The 24,199-nt window shown below is 40.1% G+C and overlaps 1 protein-coding gene across 1 annotated transcript; it reads right to left on the bottom strand.

The window, feature by feature from the left end:
- Window positions 1-1,321: 1,321 nt before the first annotated feature.
- On the bottom strand, window positions 1,322-23,959 carry LOC113013520 (N-terminal EF-hand calcium-binding protein 1-like). Its single transcript, XM_026154510.2, has 12 exons — window positions 22,308-23,959; window positions 17,506-17,530; window positions 11,829-11,937; window positions 10,463-10,488; window positions 10,086-10,183; window positions 5,716-5,974; window positions 5,520-5,599; window positions 4,598-4,651; window positions 4,386-4,498; window positions 4,151-4,228; window positions 3,909-4,000; window positions 1,322-2,493 (listed from the first exon to the last, which is right to left on the bottom strand). The coding sequence occupies exons 1-12, from the start codon at window positions 22,422-22,424 to the stop codon at window positions 2,465-2,467; spliced, it is 1,080 nt and encodes a 359-aa protein (XP_026010295.2). The 5' UTR covers window positions 22,425-23,959; the 3' UTR covers window positions 1,322-2,464.
- Window positions 23,960-24,199: the final 240 nt, after the last annotated feature.

Here is a 24,199-nt window from a genome sequence, read left to right as displayed (position 1 = left end):
TTAGCGTCATAGACGGTCTGCTAATGGTTGCCAAACATCACAAACAGAATTCATTTACAGGCAATTAATGCACTTACCTAATTTTGCGTCTGCAGTACTGTCTAATAGATATTTGTTATCTTTTGCACAATTCACACATGGAAATTTTTAAAAGACCATTAATGTGCTTTATATAGGTTTCTGTGGAGACTGAAATCCATGCTGCCTGAGTTTATGTCTGAATTCATGCCTTACAGACACAGTGGAACATATATATAGGCCACATAGCTGGTGGTTGTTCTGTCCCTTGCATCTTGCAGAAGTCCTGCAGTCACCGGGGAGAAAAATAGCAGCAGGGAAGGACTGTGGCGTGAGCTCTGAAGTGAAAGAACGATTTCTTTCCAGCTGTAAAGGACCTCCTGCCGTCACCGTCTTCCTTTCCTATAGTTTAAATCAAAAAAGGAACCTTTGCTTTTTCTCAGGAAGCAGACATTGGGTTTCATCCCATCCACCAGCAGGGCATAAGATTTATATTTTATTATAATCATGTGAGAAACTCAGACTTAATGTACAAAGTACTTCATTTCTTACAAATGATCTGACTAATGCTATAATGAGAGACAACGTGCTACAATGAACCTTCTCAAAGCCAACCTGTGGATAATAAGTGTAATGCAGTAAAACAGTGTCAGCTCTCAAAGGAAATCCTCCAGTGTGAGGTTTATTGTACATATCTTAAGCTTAATGATGATTAGCTCTCGAACACAAAGTGCAAAAGAATCCACAACTTAAAAAGCTTATTTGCTGTACGAGTCCAATGCGACCTGCTACGCGCTCTGACGAATGAAAATAGACGGTGAATGCGAGCTATTAGCTGCTTGGTGCAAAGTTGGGGCTTAAACTTCCCAGGTTCTTTCAGGTTGTGCGCCGGGGGAGGGATTTTAAAGAGTAAGAATGAGCTAATTGCCCCAGTTTCAGTGTGAGGTGGGCTTGAAATTGCTCCGCTGCTTTGTAGACGTTTCTCAAAGGTTCTAGCTGCTGATATGACAAGCTTACATTTAAAAGATATTTCAGTCTGTCAGTCTTACTCAGGCGGGGAGAATGTAAATAATTTCCTCTTTTTTCCTGTTTCTTTGATGGCTTTCTCATATGAATTCTAATGAAATGTAATGCTGAAAGTCTTTTTTTTTCCATTTTAAGAGCAAAGAAGAAGCTTTTATTTGCTTCTTAGGCTGTATAACACAATGGAAGGACACCTTGAGATAAAAATATATAGTGCTCGATACATGGAGTGTGCAATAACAAGCATATTGACCCTTAAGAAATGACGCCTCTCTCCATGTCAGCAACATGTCAAACTTTAATTCATGCCGAAAACAAACATAGCATCCACATAACTGTACAATCTACACAAAGGAAATGAGAAACACTTTAAATGAAAGATCCAGCACATTCGTTCCTCACATTATCAAAATGTAACGTACCGAATGTCTGAATATACATTTACCAGTGATTTACAACAACTACCTACAACCTACAGCTTTCAATAATTACTGTACACGGATCAATACACAGAACAGATCCTGCCTAATTTCTGTACTCAAAATATAAACTTATATTTGTTTGTACTGTACCATTAAACTCTTCAGATTACATACTGCAAATGTAAAATAATGGCTTTTGTTTTATATCTAGAGTACTGCTCCTCGGTGCAGCTCGACGCCTGTTATTTCTATATTTTCAATAAACAATCTACTATAAGTATCAGTTCTTCACAATAAGGTCCATTTTTTTCTAAAGTGCAGGAGTGACACAGATGATCAGATTTCTAGATGCAGACTGTGACTGATAATTAACTATTTAATGGCTTGTCTACACCATAAGCAAAATGAGCGCTTGGTAGCAAAAGCTTTGAGGGAGACAGCAAAGCACGATACCAGAGAGAGAGAACAAAAGGGGAGGTTAACCCTACCACGATGTCTGTTTTCATCTGTACTGAGGGACAGGTGTTGAGCATTGATGGGTAGGATCAGTTATTGGTCATTGTTGACAATTATAGCTACTCTAATATGAAGCTTTGAGTGGAAAAAAAGAAAACTAGCACTGAGAAATAAGACATCATGCAAATATATTCTTTTTTCTCTTTTTTTAAATATTTGTTAGTCTATTAAATCAGCAGCAGGAAATGTGCCCGCACTTTGAAATGACCATCAGCACAGATCCTGATCACACAATAAAACGTTGCATCGCCTCAGTTCTTTCTCCCCAAGGTTTAGGTTTGTTTCACTGTGGACTGATTTAACTGACCTGCCGTCTTTTTTGTTAGAACCTTGCAGCATAGCTTCGCTGAAACAATCCTGGTCATGCCATTAGGAAAAAGTTAATATCAAATAACGAACAAAAAGAAGAAGAAGAAGAAGACGCGATTGTACAATCGCCTTGTTCTCCTGCTTTCAGGGTGTATGTTAACAGCAGCTCCGCTCCATCAGTTGTTGTTCATAATCCACCAAGAGGCTGTCAAATGAAGCAATAATTAGACGTCAGTGTTTTATGGCCTCTGCACGAGCTAAACGCATAAGCGATGGCAACAGAAAGAGAAGCTTACAATTCATGATCTAATATGGCATGGGGTAATTTACATATTAAAGCACCAATGATTGGTTTTATTGCCATCGGAGGGCAGCAGAAACAAGCTGCAAACACAATAACAACGTGGCCAACTTGTTAACGAATAATTGGCTGCCAGCACATGCAGAGTAATAATTTGTAGTCCTGTTTCAGTTCGGTTAAGGGTAGCATTGACTCTGTTTTCACCTCTGTTAAACCTGTGCAGGATACAGACAGTGATTATGTGAGATTTCTTTTAAGGAAAACATGGATAAATAAAATAGGAACTACAATGTTGGATGGTGATCATTATCAGACTTCTTTCAAATACTTCAATACTTAATGAGATACATTGTTGACAAATATTATTACACATGAATTACCTTAACTCTACAATTTCCTACAAAAAGAAGAATTAAGCTGATGGACAGAAAGCCTGCATTAACTATGTGGACCTAAATATCAATATTTTTACATAAGTCAGTGCTTATTTTTTAGATTTAAAATTTAACTAAGAATAATTGACGATTAAGAATAATTATCAATTGCTAAGCTTAATTGGTTCATGAATCAGTTCTTAAAATGATTCATTAATGGCTCAGTCACACTAGAGAAAAACCTGAGGTTTCCCAGTGATTGCACTTCATTTTTTTCATATTTAGAAACTGATTGCAAATACTTGCAGTGGACCGTAGACTGCAGGGTGACAGGGTGACAGCATCAGGTCACCTTGAGGGAGGCCGTCTGTCTCCAAACAACTGCTGCCCAACTTGGACTGACTGCAATCACTCTCAGACAGATTGGCAACGGCTTGCAAATAATTGCTGTCTAGATTTCCAACAAGCTTCCATCAGTCTGAGTCAGTCTGCACCAATAAAAACAACTCATCTTCAACATGCATCTTTGCAATAGGGGACTTGTAGTAGTAGTTAATGTTAATTTCTCTTTAATGTGACATCTGGTTGTGTAGATAGCGACAGACTGAAACAGAACTGCCAATTTATCACAGTTAATCGCTGTATTATCACAAATTGCATGCAACTGTCAAGTCGTTCCCATTCAATTGCAAATTTAATTGCAGACTGACTCTACCTCATTGCTTTTTTTTCCCCACTATCTTGACACAACAAAGTTGCTTTGAAGACAGCAGTTGAGCTAGTCCCTGTCTATAAAGCGACGAAAATCACAAGTTGATTGCAGATGGTTGCAGTAATTTTTAATTCCTCTAATGTGACTGCGCCATAAATAATTTGTGATTTCTGTTTATTAAATGAGCAGCTTTCAATGAGCTGCAATAATCAATTTGTTGTTTTGTTGTGTACCTGGGAGAAGCATGGTTGAGACCATTTCTGGCTCTTCCAGCGAGTCAATAACGCAGCCCTGGAAGGTCTTACTGATGGACGACTGCAGGTAGCTGACAGGAAGAAGGGATGAAAAGGATGAGACTGCCAATTTGCACCCAACAAGGCAGGAACACTTTAAAGTGAGTTTGTGAGCAGCTCAGTGTGCTGATCGAATTTCACTTGAGCACTGAAATTCGCAAAAGACATCCTCGAGTTCCTACCTCATCCAGGAGAGACGGTCTTGCCAAAATTCATACATGATGAAGCATGATCTGTCTGGCAAGTTCTGGACTGACACGCTAGAAATGAAAGGAGACAGAGTGAGAGAGAGAGAGAGAGAAAAGAGGGCAGTGGGGTTATCCCATGTCTGGGAAAATTGAAGCAATTTAAAGCAGCTGCATCAAATCACAGAGAGATCCTGAGGCAAACGGCACAGAGGCAGATAAAAGGACATACTGCAGGTTGTTTGGCTGGATGGTAGTGGCATCTGTGTAGATTTTGAGAGCTTGCTGAAACTGCTCCACGTCTCTCTCCTTCACAGACATTTGTCTCTGGACCAGAAGTATGTTCTAGCGGAAATATTAAAGTGGCATCAGTGTTTTACATGCATATACATATAGTATCTATGTGTATATAGTAAATCTGTATTTGGCACACACTAGACTCACTGATTTATATGTCCCTGCCAATGTGTCTTCTTTGAGAGGTTCAAGATGTGGACTCTGAAAATGGGGTCATAAATATTTCAGTCAGCCACGAGCAGAACGAGAACCAGCAGCAGAAATGGCTCAGCCTCCAGTTACAGCCTGTCACAAACCATTGGCTTCCACAAGGAAGAGATCACCATGTTCATATTAACCCTCCTCCAGCCCTCACTTGTACTAAATTCTTGTCTGCAAACCCAAGATAAGAAAATGAACATGTTAACAGGCTATTTTAACATCCCCGAAGCACTGACATCTGTCCTACCTATATTATCACATGACAATTTAAATTCTAAATGAACTCTCACACCTCCAATCAAAATAATGGCTTCCTATTGCAAACTATAAGTAATTCCAAACCTTTGTACTTAAGCACCATTGGCTGTGAATTTAATCAGTGTTCTCCCTGATTGGAGCCCAACACAGTATATATGTATTCTCAGGCTGATGTATTATGCATGCTTTCCATTGTGGGTGCAGAGTCGCTCGGGTCTGCGCTTTCTACAAACTGACTCCTCTGTCAACAAGTATCTTATGCTTCAAGCAAAATTCTTGATTTGCAAACACACAGTAGGCCTTGAATGGTGTGCTCAACATTTCTATATGTAACAGCTAAGCCTGTGGTGAACTTTGATCCTCCCAAAAGCAGACAAAGCCTTAATGCATCTTACACTCTCTCTACCCAGCTTAGCTTCATACAGTTTATTGTTCTCTTAGGTTCAAAGCAAACCGATAAATCAAGATTTAGTGGAACATTTTATTTGCTTTCCCTCTGAGTTGATTCTGCTGTCAAAAATAAAATGCTAAAAATACACCCATGACACAAGACATCAAGCACATCTTTTGAAAAATGGAAGAAAGTGACAAAAACTTCCTTTACACAAACCTCACACTCCATCTTGTCTATGAGCTGCTCCAGCTGGTTGATCTGGGAGCCCCAGTGGTTGTCTGGCTCCACACTGACCCCTGATACCAGAAACATAACTTCAGCCCAGCCCACGGAGATGATTCAATCTTAATTTTTTAATCAAACTTTATGAGAATGACCTCACGCATCCTATTCCCATTTCCCTGAAAAGTACCTGTGGTGAGCATGCCAGAGTAAGGGTCTGTTGGGGAGAGACACATGTTCTTCTGGATGCGTCGACCAGGCCTTTTGGCCATCCTCTGGATGGGCAGGTCAGCGGGCTTCTTCACTATCCTCCGTCCTGTGCAGCCCTGGTCGTGAACAGCCTCCATAGCACAATCCAGCGATGACTGAAGGGACTGCAGCTGGGTGGTGGTTTCCCTCAGCAGGAAGCGTGTCACAAACTGACCCAACACTGACGAGCCCTGATACTCCTTCAAATACAAACGAAGAAAAGGAATCAGCTGTGATAGAAGTATCATTTGTGAAACAACTGTTACCGTAGTCCAACAATTTTTTATTTGGTCTGCTCCACTGTTGTAATAGCTGGTTCAGCCAATTCAGTTTTTATCTGAACTGGTAAGCATTGAAAATTGCTTCTTTAACTATAGAATGCAATTTCTAGAGAAACAGCACTGAGCCTGTTTTTCTGCAGGGCGTGGTTTGTGGCTTGCTGCTAAAAAAGTTAGAGGTACACAGTTTGGCCAGAAAAGCTGAAGGGAGAAAGCATCTCAAAAATTGTCCGGCAATTTTATTAGGCCACAGCGCTACCTAATAAAGTGGCCACACATGCACTTAGTAAAAGTGGCAGCAGTGAATGTAAGAAAATAGGCCATAGGTGTACCTAATAAAGTCAGAAGAGGTGTACTTAATAATGTGGCAAAAGGGGTACCCTATAAAGTGGCTGGCCATAATTATCAGGTTAGGCTGTAACCTAATAAAAATAGGTTGCCGGGTAAACTATTCGTCTGAGAAAGACTTGAGTCTGTGCTTGAAAAGACATGAAATATTTCTAACCATCACAGAGAGACATGATATTCAAAGTCTTATCCAATCACAGTGAGAGACGAGATTTACATTAGCCTGTCAAACGATAATAGACCAACGAAGCAACTCATCAAGTGTCCCTGCAGTGAGTAACCATGGCGATGGCATGAGTCTGAGTAACCAGAGGAATCTGCGTTAATCTGTGCCGAGTTTCACGCAGCACTACTCGATCAATTAGTCCACTCTAACTCTCTCAGTCAGTGGCTCCAAATTTTAGTAGTTACACATTCGCTGAACAAGCAAAAGCTCCCCAGTTTGCAAACCCCTAAAAGATTTGTGTCAGGAAGTGTATCCAGTGTAGAAATCTGCAAATATATGGAGCTACACGCTGTAACGATCGCTTGTGAAAAAGAAGCAGCCAAAAGCAGCGTTTGGGGATTTTTTTTGCAACTATGTTTTTAAATGATTAATAAGCTCTCACCCACCACTGAGCCAGTTTAGTGTGAGAGCTGTGTTTCTATGACAAACCAGATCCGTGCTGAGTAATATGAAAACATCATTTAGCCAACAACAACATATAGTGGGATGTGTTGCTTTGCAGCTATCTCACCAATAATGTAGCCTGGGGCTGATTTTCAGACATCTCTCTGAGCACTGTGAGCTTCAGGGCAGTGTCTGCTGCATTTTAGAAATCTATAAATCTTTTCAAGCTCACTTTTTGAACACAATGACCCTCAACACACTGACCATCGCACTGTGCCATTTCCAAATTGAGTTCAGGAGAAGTGACAGCGAGACGTGATAAATGTTGGCCAGTCTTGTTCAAATCCGTGTTTCTGTACGCGTGATTTATCGGCAGAAGACGAGCTGTGCTGCACAAGTAACCTCTGTCTTTTTTTCTGTTTTTTCTTTTTGATGAGCAGACAGATGAGCTGCAACGCCAGAGTGGATGTGTTCTTTTCACCTCAGGAGATGGTAAAAATGATAAAAATAGCTATACAATTAGTAATATGTTTGGTGTAGCAATTTATTAAGTAACCCTCGTTGTAGGGAGGGCTGAAAAACGCCTCACCTTTTCAGGGAAAAGAAAGCTTTTTGACCAACTTGAAATATGAAAAATGCATGAGCTATAAGCACGTGTGATGCAGAGAAGAGAGATGAAAAGCCAGAAAGCAAGGCTGTGCTGAAGATGAGAGATGTAGAGAGAGAGAAAGCCGAATATCCTCCCGAGTGAATAATAAACCTGGACACTGAAAGAGGAAGAGCAAAAGAAAGAAATGCAGTCATGTGGTTGTGGTGCATTTGCGCGACGTCACGTCAGTTGGACAGCTGCGGGGTTTGTCAGCCTTAGTTACTGTCATCTACACTCCACTACTGCCCAAGCACAGTCATCAGTCACTGCAGAAGCTCCAGTGAAAATAACCTCCTGTAACCGCAGAAAGCAGCCTCATTATAAGTCTGAGTCCACATCCATTTATACTCCACCTGATTCTCATCGTTTGCCAAATACAAAATAAATATTCACCAGTCGGCTTAACAGAAAGGGCTACTCGAGATCAGTACAGACTGAGCTAAGCTATCGATTAAGTCTTAGTGGAAGTTCTCTGATGCTGTTCTCCAGTGTGCCCGCCTAACACAACAGGATTACAGCCCTACTTGTCAGGGCAGGACAATTAAATCCCCACTACATCTCTTGCAATATTAAGCGTGCTGTTCTGCTCGAGCAGGTCTCAAAATAAGATTTTATAACGCTCTAATTAGCATGTTTCACAGTCCAAGGCTACTGTTTCTGTGAGATACTGTTTCTCTTTATCTGAAGGCAACATTCTACTTTGGGGTAGAAGGATGTGAATGAGCCAATATAATGCCGTACTGGTTGCTAGATATGAAATAATGGTGTTCAAAACAAAAACAATGAAGAAATAATGTGCATTTTAATGCTGCAGCTCACTGATGTGTTTGTAAAAAACCTAGACAGGTGGATGAACACACAGCAAGCATTATAATTCATATTTAACTGTTTCACAGTATCTTTGCCTGTGTGCTCTGTTAATTAGTTAGTTTACAACTCATTGCAGTTTTCATAATTAAATTGATTATTTTAGCCATTTTAAAACTGTCATTTTAAGCCATCTGAGCCAATCATGTGTCAAGGATGTTGTTTTTTATTTAAACTTACTGCCCTTCAATTTGTAAAATCCAGGTCACAGTAGCATATGTGATTTGGCTCTGCCATTTCTTTCTTTGCCTCCTCCATATGTGTCTTCTCCGCCTCCAGTATTTCTGCACTTGCTTCAGCATCTTTTCCTGACATTCATTATCTTGATGGTCCATCATATTCTCATTGCAGATCTTTCCTTCCATTCCTCACTTGTTGATTTTCCTATTTCAGATTTTGATTTTGTCGATTCATTTTTTTTTTAGACTGTCTCCTTCCACCTTCTTCTTTGTTATTTATTTAGGCTGTATTTAGTCTTAGCTTCATTCTTCTGCACCACATTTTCTCTCTCTGCTATCTCTTTTCAGAGGTTCTCCTCCTGAGAGCTGCATTTTGCCATCAAAGCCTTTCAGTGAGCCTGGCAGAGAGACGCTCCTTCTCATGCACCAGTTCCTGTATTTTACCGTCCCTATGCCTGAGCTGGTCCTTCACTTCCTTTACCTCCTGCTGGTATTTGCTTGATAGATTTTCTCTGTGTGCCTCCAGCTGTCTGCACAAATAAGTGCACACATTAATATTCCCATCAGCCTCAGCTTTACTTTCTGTTTTATACTAGTTAGACATTTCAGCCATAGTAATATATGTACGGCACCGGCCACTTTATTAGATACGCCGTTCAACTGTTCATTATTGCAAATATTTAACCAGACAATCACATGCATGCAACTCGCTGCATTTAGGCATGCATTCTGATGCAAAGCGAGCATCAAAATGGAGAAAAAGGCGAGTAAAGTGACTTTGATTATAGCATAATTATTGGTGCCAGACAGGCTATTTCAGAAACAGCTGATTTACCTGAGAGCTTGACAGTCACCAGCTCTCAACCCAACAGAGCACCTTTGTGATGTGTTGTAACAGGAAACAAGTATCATGGATTCAGTTCTTTACATCATTAATATTTATATATTCATCTGTGTGGCCATCTTTAATAAGTCCACCAACTCTAATTTGACCATCTGCAAATGAGGTCAAAATGTTGAGGTTGCATGAAAACTGCTTTACTCCCACCTTGCTGGTTAGTTACCCAGGTGATTTACAACAGCAACAGCTGCCATGTTTATCAAGCCTTGTAAGAGAAAGCATCTTTTAAAGGTCTTTGAGCTCATGTTTGAAAATGTACTGCCAGAGTCACTCACGATGGGAAATATTCACTGCAACAGCACACTGATCGCAAAGACTGTGGCAGCGTTTTAAACTGACAGCTGAGACAGTAACAGGAAAGTTTTAACACATCAAAGGATCGAGGATGCTTATGGATTACTGGAAAGATATTGTGCTGTTTATATGTCTTGGCATGCAAAAATCCACACAGCACAGGGGTGAAAGGAACCATAACCAACCTCTTTAGTTTTATCCATGGCCTTCAGAATGGCCACATTCAGCTTTTCCAGAGCAGACAGGACGTTGACGTATTCTCCCAGGTGTGGAGTGAAGTACTCTGGAATGGGAGAAGACCTGTTACTTATTATCATCTGGTTCGTGTTGGACTAGCACAACACAAGTAGTGCTTTTCACAAGAGGATCAGTATCTGGCAACAAATCAGTCAGCAACACTGATGCACACACATCTTTGAGTTATTGTCACTATCAGACCAACATCAACAGCTAAAAGCATCAAAACTTCCCCTGTTCATGATACACACAGTTAAAGTGATCTAATGCACCACATGAATTTTAAAGTAAAGTCGGTAAAATAAAATAAATAAAAGATAGTTACCGGAGAGTTTGTCTATGTCCAGGTTGCTGTGAGGGAGTCACAAAGAGACAAAAGAACCATGTTAATGAAACTTTTCTATCACGCTAAGGCCTCAACTCTTCCTGTCAAAGACCACAAAGACTCTTTTTTAATGGAGTTTGCATGTTTTTCCCATTCGCCTGAGTTCACTCCAGGTACTCTGACTTCTTCCTACATTGTAAAGTATGGTAGGAGCTGATGTTAATTCAAATAGTAGTTGGTCTCATCGTGTGCAAGTCCTTTGATGCGCTGGCATCTTATACATTCTATACATGGAGTTAGCCACCTCTTGCCCAATGCCGGGTGGAGCAGGGATACAACCTCCAAAACTCTAGCTGGATAAGCAGTTACGAGGCTTGGCCTATACTGCAAAGGGGATGATCCCCACTGACTGACTTAAGGTAACTATCTTGTTTCTGTTGTTTCTTCTACTGAGACAGACACATACTCTACAGGAAGCTTTTTGAAGGACCAACTGTTTTTGTTGAATGGTTCTGGTTACCATCTTGGTGAGCAGTTGGAGCTTTGGCACAGGGTGTAAACATGGTGACACTTCACTTAAGATGCTTAGTTTAAAAGCCCTCGGTGTGTGACTCTTACAGTTTGCGCAAAATCACTTTTCCTCTTAGTCATCTCTTAACCACAGACACGATAAACATACCTGTAGATTCTGACAATCTAAGATAATTAATACTGAACAAAAATAGATTAACTGCCCACTGTTAGTAAATGTTATAAAAACACCAGGAATAAAGCAAAATACTCCTCATATTTATATATAGCTGTCCATAGATTCGTAACTATGCTGAAAACAGAAAAAGCTGTTATCTCCTTCAGTCACCTTTCATGGATGGTTATCTGATTGTGTAACCTTATAAAACATTTTGTTTTGTTATAATTTGTTATAAATTTGATAATTTAGCGTTTCATTGCGATGCTGTGCAACCCTCTTGCTAACAGTATAGCAATGAAGTTGAGTAGCATAGATTAAACCACCTGAAATGTCTTCACTGTGACTGGTTGGCATATAAGTGATGCCAACAGCACAGAGCTTCCATCACTATTGTTCTCTCAGACACAAAAAAAAGGTTTCTTGGGTGTTTTTATACCAACAGGCATTTTACAGGTGAATGTTTATATATCTTACAGACATATCTTTGCTAATGAGCTAATCAAGCAGGCTGCTGCAAGCCCTCTGGCTTTCACACAAGAATTAAGGCTTTATGAAATATTAGCATCATATTATTTGAAGTGCAGTATTGACATTTCACTGCCAGACAGCAGGAAAGCAGGAGGGGCTACAGATGGCAGCAGAATTGGAGGACATCCAAAAGGAAGATCAGCTTACTCTGTCTGCTGCCTGTCGATGGAGTAATACAGCTCCTGCATCTGCTCATCAGTGAGGATGCCATCGGTGAAATATGACTGGAACTCCTCCAAGTTCAGCTTCCCATCATCTGAAAGGAGAGATGCTTGTGAAAGTTACACCTAGCTGAAGCCTCAGTGTTTCAGCATCTGAATGAAGAGTTTGCCCATAATCGAGTGTAAAGGAACAAAGACACTTTGTCTCTGTGATGCAAACACATTACTGATGAACTCAGAGGTGTTACTGCAAAAAAAATACTTCTGATGAACCGCCCTAGTCCTAAATTCTGTCTTGGTTTACAGTAATGTAACCCTAAAAAGATGGTAAAACTTCCCCTCAACCATTGTTACAATAAATCATCATTCTTTTAATACTGATAAGAGCTGGATTTCCAACTCTCCAGAGTAATAATGATCTAACTGAGCACCAGATTTTCTGTTCAAAAGTTGACTATTAACACCGTCTGATTTCTTCACTGAAACGAGAGAAGAAAATTGGCAAGCCAATGTACCCGCTGTTTCAATTTCTGCAACAGTTCATTTCCATCACTCCAGTTTCTGGACAATCATCACATGAGCACAGTTTGTAACCAGTCTGATACCAACATGTTCAGCATCTGATGCCTTGTGCCGCACAGCTTGCAGGGTCCAGACCTAACCAGTAACAAGAGGTAAACGCAAAGCTCACAAACACGCCACCACCAACGTCTTTCTGTAGGCGCTGAAACCTTCAGAGACCCACATGCCAGCCCTCGCTCACAGCCCTGAGCCAGAAGTAAATCATGTCATATTTTGACTTCGCATCAGCTCGCGCTGTGGATAATTCTGGACACGATTCACTTGCGGGAAAGTCCTCCCAGCAAAATGTATCATCACTGAACATTTGTTGCAGTGTGGCTGTGGAGAAAGAATCGCAGTGAATTTCTCAAACTTTCCCTGTTTAAAAAAAAAAAATCTCCACAAGATGTGGGAGTAAACACAATCTGTTGCACCTCTGACTCACTCTCCAGCCTTCTCCATCGGAGTTGCTTTGGGTTTGAGATTCACACCACATTAAGGCGGCCGAGTGCAGTGCAGCTCAGATGGCGCATTATGCAAGTGCAGCTTTAAAGATCAAAGTGGCAGTGGTATAACGGCTGATCTCCTGGCTATCCGCAGTGTTTATCTAGCAAACTAATAGAGTATATTCATGTACTTCATCTACAGGACTCCTGACCTGCCCTCAGTTTCACTATTTAATGGGCAAAAATGAGATCTAAAGATACTAAGTAATTATAACTGATAGCTCTTTTAGTTGTCCCCCCAAAAAGGATAATAATCAAAGGAAAGGATGGGAGAAAGTACTGGATTGGTGCATCTGGAATAATATTAGTTGATCATATCAGTGACACCTTCAGGTGTTTGATAATTTAAAAAACGACTACAAAATAGACTTTATAATTACAGATATTCTAAATGTACATGCATGTATTTCTCAAACTATAAACACATGCTGTAAATTCAACATAAAAACATAGCAGGCTATGACAGCAGTCTGCATATTTTCCTCCATAACACCCAGGAGCGTGCACAAAATGCACAGCGGTGCATAGCACTAATGCACAACACAAACGTCTTTCTCTGAGGCTGCACACTATGAGAGCGGCCAAATTTCCTCTCAAGAGAATACTGTGAGTTATTTTATTATGAAGCTCGTGCAACACTTTTTCACACCGTTTAGGGTGGATCTATCTCATCATGAACGTGACTTTGTTGTAATGTGTCTTCATTCCACTGTTAGTTAAAGCTGGCTAATGTCACCTCTCAGACAGAGATTTTATTAAAAACTATTCCTGTTTTGCGTCAGTTTATTCCAGTTTATTTCGACAAACTAATGTCAATAAACACCTCCACAGGGAAATTTAAAGAGCTACTAAGACAGTTGCAAAATCTCATGACAGAAGCAAAGCAGCTCGCTGGCTTTAATTGTCTCACTTCACACTGACTAAAACTGCAGCTCTAACTGCAACCTAAACGACACGATCGCCCCCGTACTGAAGAGCATTTCTTTCCAGGAACACTTCCCTTGAGGAAATCCTGAACCTAAAAGGGCTAAGACTGCAGCACTGCTAAAAATTCATAAAGCCCATCGGTGCGATTCAGTTGAAAAGCAGAGGTGAGAACAGGCCGCAGATAAAAACATCCTGTATGTGTTGCCTCAAAGAGCAAGTGTATGAAATCGATTACCAATCAGCAGAGGAGCGGAAAAATGAATGCGCAGCAATATTTCCCAAAGTTCATTTCCAACCATGAATGCCAAACAATGCCAACAACAGCGGGTTTATGATATCTTTAGACTATGAATTATTGGTCATTTATTACTAAATAGACTAACTGATGGTTAATTGCAGACCTACTAGTTTATTGAATTTGTTGATAGTGATTTTTGACCACATTTGCATCTCACAAACTGAACAAGATGACAAAGGTGATGTAGCGATACAGCGAGCGCGGCATCACTTTTGCACATCCCTGCAATTCTGCTGCTGTTTGCACCTGTCTCTCTGCTCCAGCACCAAATGCCTTAACAATTAGACAACTGCAAAAGATCATGTATGTGCAGCCAAAAACTTACAAAACACCCTCAGATATCAGCCTTTTTCATATTTTTTTTAATCTACTAAATGCATTTGAAACTTGGTTTTGAAATACAAAAAGAACAAATCAACAACAAAAGGAAAAATGAATGAAAAGAAGCGTAGAGAAAAATCTCTGGGTCGAGAATACACCTCATCATATAGAGCACATCTCCATGAGTTGATTTGTTTTTTCATCTCCAGACCTAATTGCTGATTTGTGCTTTTCATGGCTGTTATTGTTTTTTTCCTGGTGATAAAAGTGAATCTCAGCAAAGTGAATCTCAGCAAACAGCCTGTAGATTAAAAGCATTTAGCATCTACTTCATATTTGTGCAGTTGCATTTTTGGTCTATTAAAAATGTAATTCCTGATTACAATAGCAAAGAGGAGTGTAGTGGGCTGGCAGACAGCCCTCATTAAAATCCACAGTACAAGAAGTATATCATGGCAGCCTACTCAGCACTGATTGGAAGGCGGCACTTTCCTCTTCAGTGCACAGCTCAGTGAGTTTGAGGAAATAAGAGCCAAGCAGAGTTTAGCTGCAAAATGAAGATAACGAACACAAGAATGCTGCAAAGTTTTCGTTCTTTCTACAAAGAGTGTGAGCGCCGGGGCGTGTCAGGCTGAAAACACAAACCACGAGGAGCAGACCTGAACCGTCACAAAATGCTGTCACAGCACTGTACATTTTTATGCTCATTAACATCATTTTCTGAAGAAAAAAAAGGCAGAATTTTTGTAGTTGCACTAGCACACTGAATTTTAATTCATATATTTAAGTGCAGACATTCAGCTTTAATTCAAGGTGTTTAACGGGGTTTTGCATTTACTTTTAAGAATTGCAGTTATTTTTATTCACAGTCCCCTATTTTTGGAGGGTCTAAACTAATTGAACATGCTAATTTTGAATTTAAGGGCTGATTTTATAACTAGAATGAAAAAGCCTCGCAGAGAATGACTGCCTGACTGCCATCACATACCATGGACATCATCAAATGCTGTGTTTCTTCCCTTGACATACTCTGCTAGGTCTTTACTGCAGCAGCCTGTAGTTGCTGCTTGTGTTTGGGTCTCTCTGTATTCATTTTGTATTTGATAACTGACCTGAACTGACTCTGCCTTTGAAGTATATCCCATTTCTTTTTCTTGAGAAACTCTTGGGTTGCTTTTGCAGTATGCTTTTGGGTTGTTATCCTTTTGGACTGTGAAGAGCTGAATGATCAGTTTTACAACATTTGAATGAATGAATCTGAGGAGAGTATAGCCCTGTACACTTCACAGTTCATCCTGCTACTTCTATCAGCAGCTACATCGTCACTTAACGCCAGTGATCCACTGGCAGTCATTCACACCACACCATAACATTGCCTACACCGTATTTGACAGATGGTGTGGTATGCTTCATGAGCTCTTTCTTTATCATTCTGGTACGAGTTAACCTTGGTTTCTTCTGTCTAAAGATTTTTTTTCCAGAACTGTGCAGGCTTTTCTAGAAGTTTAAGTCTAAGTTCTTGACGTAGATGTTTTTTGTTTTTTGGGGGGCAACCAACCAACAGGGGGTAAAGTTGTTTTTAGTATCCAAGGAAATAATTCTGTCATCATGCACTTTACTTGTCTTCTGTGGTCTTTCAGTCTGAACTGGTCAGTTAATTGGTTCCTTGAATAAATTTACCAGATTACAGATTTGGCCGCTTCTAAAATTTTTACCTAATAGGGTTGTATTGGGGGGGGGGGGGGGGGGGGGGGGGAGTTAGTTACAGTGAAAAGACACTTACGACATTATGTCATGAAACTCCTCCATGAGCCTCTGGACATGGGGGATTGTGCATTAAATTGGCTGCAGTTCCCAAATAATTGATGCATATTTCTTGTTCAACCCCTTGAATAGAAGCTTAAAGTCTGCACTTCACATATTGAATATTTTATTTGTAATTCACTCTGGTAGTGAACAGAAGAACTACAAAAATTAGGTCTCTGTCCAACAAATTATGCACCTTACTGTACACTCCCACCTTTGCTGCCTTCCAGCTGCTATGCTCTTCACTTATTATCACCTAACACTCAGCCTCAAAGAAGAAAAATCCACCCGCCCTTTATTTCTATTTTCATAACAGACCCAAAGAAAAAAATTCATCTTTTATGTGCCAATTTATAATTCACAAACTGAAGGGCTGTTTTCACATCTCAGTATCTTCACACGAGCTGTGGGGCACCCCGGAAAACCTCTGCTCATGGCGGCACGTTGCATCATTAATCCTGCTCTTACGCAACACGTTCAACGTCCTCCAGAGGGAAGCGATCAGAGTCCGTAGATACTCTACACGCATTAATAACTCAACACTTTTGCATTTTACATTCCATTAAATGAAGATGCAGCGCATGAATACAAAATTGAGAACAGAAACATTTCCCTGTTTGTCAGCTGTGTTTTTCAAGCAACACTAAATTCTCTGCGTTCTCCTAGGAGACATTGATGTAGCAAATTCCCTTTGAAGTAAAGAGGTGAAACTGCATCGCTTTAATCAAGCGAAACAGGGACACGTTTACGAAGAGAAAACATTGAATTTACATTTATTGCAATTCTCAGGTGAGTTTGCACCACTCGAAGTTAAAATGTGTTTTCTACAAAGGAGAGCAGAACCAGCCAAGGCAACAGTTTTTCTATAGTTAGATCATTTGCATATGCATTACCTCACAATATGTGTTATTTATATCCATGACTATCACTGAGATGAGCAGTGGTGCTGGCAATGCACTGATATGAACAATGCCTTTAGGGGGAACTGTAGGAGTTCATCCTGTCAAATCCAATCCCATCACAAAACCAAAAAATAAATAAAAATGCAGCTGGACCTGACCCCAGTTATTCAAATCCTCTGCATCTCACAAGGATGGCGATACAATTAAATGATTAAATGGAAGAATAAGTTCCACCAAGGCCACTGTCTGAACGAAGCCACCAAAGCTACATCCTTCAACAAAATTTTAATTGAGTTTTAATTAACCGTTCAATCCAATTAGATTTGCATTTTGCTTACTCACCGTTTTTGTCTGCACGGCGTAAAATCTGCAAGAAAAGAGAAAAGTTGTGTTTAGGCGTTAAGGTCCGCAAGCACAATATTTTAACACGGGCAATTGAGATGTGTAGCACTAGGCTGACATTAACCGACACAAGGATTTTTGTATTTTGAAGCCATCCAGTGAGAAGTTAAAGATGTATGAGGCAATTTATTTGTGTGAGATGAAACTTAGCCCATTCTTCTCTTTCTGTATGAGCAGCAAAATGTTTAAGGGGAGATGTAATTTCCTCATTTCAATAACAAAAGAGACACGAAATATCTCAGGAAATGCAATACTGACATTTGTGTGGCGCCCAGAGGAGTTTCAGAGTGAAACCTTTCATGCTTTTTTTCCTCCGCAGGGGCTGTCATGCTTACAGTTTTGTGAAAAGACTGCAGAAGCAACACTCCTTTATAGTCACTATTTATACCATGAATAGTAATCCTTCTTATCTAAAGCCTTATCATCAATAACACCAAATCTTTTTTTGCTAATCAGTTACCGTGTGTGGATCAATAGAGTCCAGTGTCTGACGGATTAACCGCGTCATTACACTGGAGTGGTGAAGCTGCATCCAGCTGTCACTTTTCAAGCACATCGGAGTGTGAAGGCTTCAATACACTCTGCTGACATCGAGCATTTAAACAGAATCCCTCCTCCATTGAAGACACACTGTACTGTGCAAAAGTCCCAAGCGTCACTTCTTTTTTTTTAGCATTGAAATATGTGCAACCACACATGGAAATACAACATACAAGGAAAACACAGAAATCATACCAAATCAATATTTGGTATGACCACCATTAATAATAATCAATATACCCTAAACTCTCTTAGACAAGCTTTCTCGTAGCCTTCAGGAATAGATCTCCAGGCTTTGAAAGAGCTGTTTTTAAAATTCAGTCACAGAGCAGATAATCAGTCAGCAGGCAATCTTTGGTACATCCCCGAAAAAGGTCTAGGGGGTGAGGAGAGGTAACGTAAAAGTGGAAAGAGGTCAGTTTGAAACGTTTTACTGCTGAGAGGTTAACAGAGGGAAGCATCAAGCATACAGTACTTAGCTTCAGGGAGACCCAAGGCCAACACAACAAACAAAACAGCTCTAACTTAAAGCGAAACTTAGCCAAACAAAAAGACTACACTTCAACTTCCTATCACCCAAGGAAAAACAGGGGGAAAGGGTGGATATTAAAAAAATGGCAGCTCTCCCCTATAAGCTTCCTCCAGGCACTGTAGCAGAAGGTAAACAAAGGTCAAACCAGCTGCAGTTTACAATCGACATCAAGCTAGCCAGCCAGAGTCCTAAGTGTTTCTAACAATCAACAGTTTCAACTGTATGACCATGAAGGGTTTGGACATGGTGTGTGCTGGATAGTTTACGGCAATATCTTGCATTTATTTTGAATCAGACTTAAAATCATGTTTATGTGTGATAAGAGATTTCTGAATTTGAGCAAAAGCAGGCTGTAGATTTGCAATGGCCAGATCATGAGAGGATCCAGCTACATAATAAATTATGTCATCTATATAAAATTGCATAAAATTTTATAAAATATTGTATAAAATTCTGTCTCCCTATGCTCTCTCCTTTTCTCCTCACCCCAATCGGGTATGGCAGCTACTCCCTGAGCATGCTTGTACCAGAGGTTTCTTCCTGCTAAAAGGGAGTTTTTCCTTCCCACTGTCACCAAACGCTTGCTTGTATGGGGGAAGTGTGGTTGTTGGGGTTTCTTTCTAATATTCTAGGATCTTGACCTTACAATATATGGTGTCTTGAGGGCACTGTTGTTGTGAATGGCTGCAATATAAACAGAGAACTGGACTGAATTGAGTTTTCTGAAGTGGCAGAAACAATATTGTTTTTGCAGCTCTGAATATTTAGTGGAGGATATATAGACTCAGAGATGCTTTTTCTTTGTTACACAAAAAAAGTCCAGTAGAACTGTAGGGGTGATAAAAAAGCCTTGCAAATATCTGACTTCCTAGTTATGTGCCGATTTTCAAAACAAGAAGGGACGGAGGCAGACGTTTTAAAGGCTTTCCAGAGATATTTGTGTAAAAATAAATCAGATTTGGCTTTTCTAATGAGTCTAATACAATACATGTATACTTTGTACTAAAAATGTTGCCAATCAGATTGATGGTTTTTGCCAACTTCCAGACTGCATCTGAAGCATTTTCTTTAGATCAAAACTAAAGAAAATGGAACAAAATGCTTATAGATGGAATTAAAAATATGTCCTATGCTAAGCTGTCTGTTATGTGTAGACACAGGACTGGTTCATGCCTTGAGCAGGGTGCCTTTTATATGCTTAAATGAGTCACAGGTCAGTGCTGGGTGACTTAAAAAACAAACAAACTAAATTCCTCTGAAAAATTATGGGTACAAGGACTGGACTGAAAAACCAGGAGAAATTTTGCTCAACATCACGTTTAAAAAGTTACAAGAAGGTCTGGCTCATTGGCAGGAAAATATTTAAAAATGAGGGGTGTCTCAAGACTTTTGCACAGCATGTACACAACAAAAACTGTACTCACAATTCAATCCAGTGACCACATAAGGGCAATGCTTGAACCCGACTACAAATCATGTATTTGCATTTATTATTGTTGAGTGTAATACCAACAAAATCATGTTGTTACATTGTGTTTTCATCAATAGGTACATCAAAACATTAATGTAACAGGGACAAAGCATAATACAGACCTGATGTTCACTAATGATGACATGTCATTAGCTGACTGGCTAAAGGGTTACTTGTGATAAAGCTAAGATGGCATAAGGACTTGAATACAGGTCTGATGAAGTACAAGAGCTAAGATTTACTGCCCTTCTGTGGGAGGCTGGTGGAGTCGATGGTGGTGTTGTTATCCCACAGAGCCAATGAAGACATTCTAAAAGTAGCAGCATGGATGCTACTCAGTTAAAAAAAAATCAGTCACTGCGGTAAGCTGGTAAGTCACAGTGAGTCCTTAATAAACTACAGAGAGCTACATCTTCTTATCTCTATGCCATCCATTACACGGATGGCACTGAAAATAATTATTACCGGTATATCAAAAAGACTAAAAAAGAGAAAACTTGGGAATGTGAAAGATTGAAGTCTGAGTCTGTTAAACCGAGTCCTTCAGTGTATCTAATTAAATAGACAAATGGTAAAAAACACAAAAAGCTCCCTGAAGCCAAACGGAGCTGTGAAGTGACTGTGCAGAAAATGAAAAGCATATTAAAAGTAACATATTACGCTAATTTCTGATATTTTCTTTTAGCCATGCATTATTAAACCTTCAAAATAATCCGTATTTCTCTTATAGTGGATCTTGATTCTGCACCTCATGACCTCATGATTCAAATGTTTGTCCATGTTAATTATGAACATACATGCCTGGAGTAGTAATCAAGTATATTAACATGGCAGAAAATAAGAAAAAGCTTACAGGATCTCTTACTACAGATGTAAGTGTGTGTAACAGCATTAATTATTTGTGTGGAAGACAGTAAATAAAAATAGGGGACTCACTGCAGGTTAATGACATGCTATTTGGAGCAGGGATGTATAGAGATCATGACAGTAAACAGAGAAAAGATGCTTTAAAATGAGATCCAACTCTTATTTCCTACAACTAGAATACATGTCATTCATAAGCCTCAACATTAGCAATGCCCACCACTTGGCTGCCACCTGGAAACACATCTGGGCACTGATTTGAGCAGTTATTTTAATGCTTAGTCTCAATGAAGTGTAATTTCAAGTGAGCCAAATCTAATCACTAATACTTTTGTTGATGCAAGTTAACACAGGTGTGTGTTAATGCAGGCTTTAACCGCCTTTTCCCCACTGAAAGCTTTACTTCTGCCACTGTCTTAGATTTTCATTTCAGAATTGCTGAGTCCCGTCTCTGTTATTATCTCTCATACTGGGTTCATTAAAGAAAACGCCTACTTGGAGGTAACGCAGTGCTGGCTCGAGAGAATGGCCGCTAACTGCGTTTAAACCAATTGTGCACTCGCTGCAGTCTGATTTCCCCGTTGCTGGCCAATGATCTGCCTTGAGGAAAGTGAATTTAATTTGCAGCCTGCTGTCAGAAAGTCTAACACTGGGAAATTATGCTGCTAATTCGCTGTCTTCTTATTTGTGGCTAACTACGGAGTCATTGTGGCACAAAACACAAAGCATTTCTTTGAGCAGCTTAGTTGGGGCACATTTATGTAGTAGGATATTGTAATTTCCAGAGTTAAGAATTAAAAATGTAGGATCTTTTTACTTGTGAAAGGCATTTTTATTATTATTTTCAGAGTGAGGGGAAAATCATATCATGCAGTAATAACATATTTGATCTAGTGCATGACCCTTAATATTTTGTTAGAAATTTGAAATAAAAAGGCTGCACTGCATTTCTTAGCAGGTAAAAGGTCAGTCCCATCAAAGAAAATATGTCAGATTGCTTCGTCCGGGATATCTGTGTTTTGTAATTGATGCAATGATGTGCATGCATTCACCTTTCTTACATAATAGTGCTGCTGCCAAACTCACACGTGAATAGTAGACTGGCATTAACTCAGTATGAACCAAAGAGAAGAATGAAGAACAGTGGATTACTCATCCTGCGCTTTTGTTAAACGACCCCCAGAAGGTGGACACGAGCAGAACACGTTCAAATGCAATCACACACAAGACTACTGAGAAAAATACGTTTTAAAAAAGATGTATTATTAAGAAATGACATATGTGTTTCTTTTAAAAAAAAAATCTTCCAAATATAAAAACACACTATGTACTTACATCCTGAAATAATGAGATCCCTTGATTGTGCTTGTGGTCAAGCTCCTGCCGCTTTCTCAAGTGTTCGTGCTTGGCAGACTGAAGACACATGGTGATGAGCTCTGTGCAGGCCAGCATCTTGCTGCTTCTCTTCAAAATTTGATGCTTTTTCGTCTTCTTCTTGTTGATGTCTTATGGAGAGGTTGCCCTTGCCAGGGAGGATGATGATGCTGGTCCTGTGATCCAGTCAGGGATGAGCTAAACCCTGCCTGCTGCCCTCTGCCTGCAGCCCGCCGCCTGCGCGTCTACGGCAGCAGAAAAACTCCGCCTCTACACGACCCCGAAGCAGCGATTCATAAAAGTCCGAGGAATGCATCATCTCCACCTGCTGGTGAGAGTGCACAGACGCTGTCACGTGATCGGGTAATTATAGGCTGGCTGAAGGAGGATAAAGAGAGAGAGAAAAAAAAAAAGGAGCTCCTGATATATTGATTTATTACTCGCACTGTGATCAGTGATGCGTTTAAGAGAAGTGAAGAAGAGAGTCCAGGCAGGGTGGAGAGTACTGTCGTGGTAGAGGTGGGGTATCTGTGACAGACGGATGGCAGCAAGAGCTTTTCACTCTTGCTGAGACCTGCTAGATGTGTGGTTTGGTGGAGACGGTGGCTCTAAAAAAAAAAGACAGAACGCAGAGGTGGAGGCGGCAGTCAATGTTTCCATTGGGGGTGACCGGGATGGAGAGGATGGTAAATGGTAAATGGCCTGTATTTATATAGCGCTTTACTAGTCCCTAAGGACCCCAAAGCGCTTTACATATCCAGTCATCCACCCATTCACGCACACATTCACACACTGGTGATGGCAAGCTACATTATAGCCACAGCCACCCTGGGGCGCACTGACAGAGGCGAGGCTGCCGGACACTGGCGCCACCGGGCCCTCTGACCACCACCAGTAGGCAACGGGTGAGGTTTCTTGCCCAAGGACACAACGACCGAGACTGTCCAAGCCGGGGCTCGAACCGGCAACCTTCCGATTTCAAGGCGAACTCCCAACTCTTGAGCCACGAGATGAGTAAGATGGGACAGCTCAGGTTGAGCGGTTTGGAGAGAAAGTTCGAGAGGCAAGGTTGAGATGGTTGGGACCATCTTAACTAAAACTAAACTTAAAACTAAATCTGAAAAACAGTTAGTTAACTAAAAAATTGGAAAACAAAAACTAACTAAACTCACATGAAATTACAGAGGAAATCTGCTTAGTTAGTAATTGTTAGTTTGGTTTAAACATTTTTTCTAATGACAACTTGCCTGATGAGGCATTGATGGAGGTGTTTACTGAGACTTTGGATATCTACAAGAAGCTGTCAGCAGTTAATGGACTCTATATTGTTGTTTATTATGAAATATTCTCTATGTGGTTCTTAGTTTGTTTAGTCTTTACTTTTTCATCTTATATTTCCTTATTATTTTGAACCTTTGTTTCTTAGTTGAATTTGCTGTTAGTATGAGAGCTTATTAGTTCCTTTCATCACTTTGTCCCCATTTCAGGTTTATTACCGTCTGTGTTTACAGTCTGTCTACAGAGTCTCCATTTGGGTCATCTCATTCAACAGTTTACGACTATAATCAGTATGAATTGAATGCTCCAATTATGTTTTTAAATAAACCTTTTAAGTGGCAGTGCAGTGCCGTTGTAAAGTAAGAAATGCCACAATTATTTGTGCTGTTTATGCTCTAGGTAGCCCTTAACACACTTTTAATGCAATCAGCCAAAATTATAATATTTCCAAAGCCTTAAATACACCAAAACCTTTCCTATAGCCAAACCATTGTTTTTATTTGTGTTCTGTAAAGTCTCTTTATAGTCACAATGGAGATAATAACACTAGCGCCCAGAGTATAAACACCCCAAAA

Source organism: Astatotilapia calliptera, chromosome 20 (assembly GCF_964374335.1).
Source record: "Astatotilapia calliptera chromosome 20, fAstCal68.1, whole genome shotgun sequence".
Taxonomy (NCBI): domain Eukaryota; kingdom Metazoa; phylum Chordata; class Actinopteri; order Cichliformes; family Cichlidae; genus Astatotilapia; species Astatotilapia calliptera.
The sequence above is the reverse complement of the archived record's forward strand: the minus strand, read 5'-3'. Positions and strand labels throughout refer to the sequence as shown.

Coding starts and splice junctions, on each gene's coding strand:
- LOC113013520 (XM_026154510.2), bottom strand. CDS start 22,424: ATGCTGGCCTGCACAGAGCTCATCACCATGTGTCTTCAGTCTGCCAAG. Junction 5,975..10,085: donor CCATGGATAAAACTAAAGAG/GTTGGTTATGGT, acceptor TTGTATTTGAAG/GAGTATCAGGGCTCGTCAGT. Junction 4,499..4,597: donor TGGCAGGGACATATAAATCA/GTGAGTCTAGTG, acceptor TATTTCCGCTAG/AACATACTTCTGGTCCAGAG.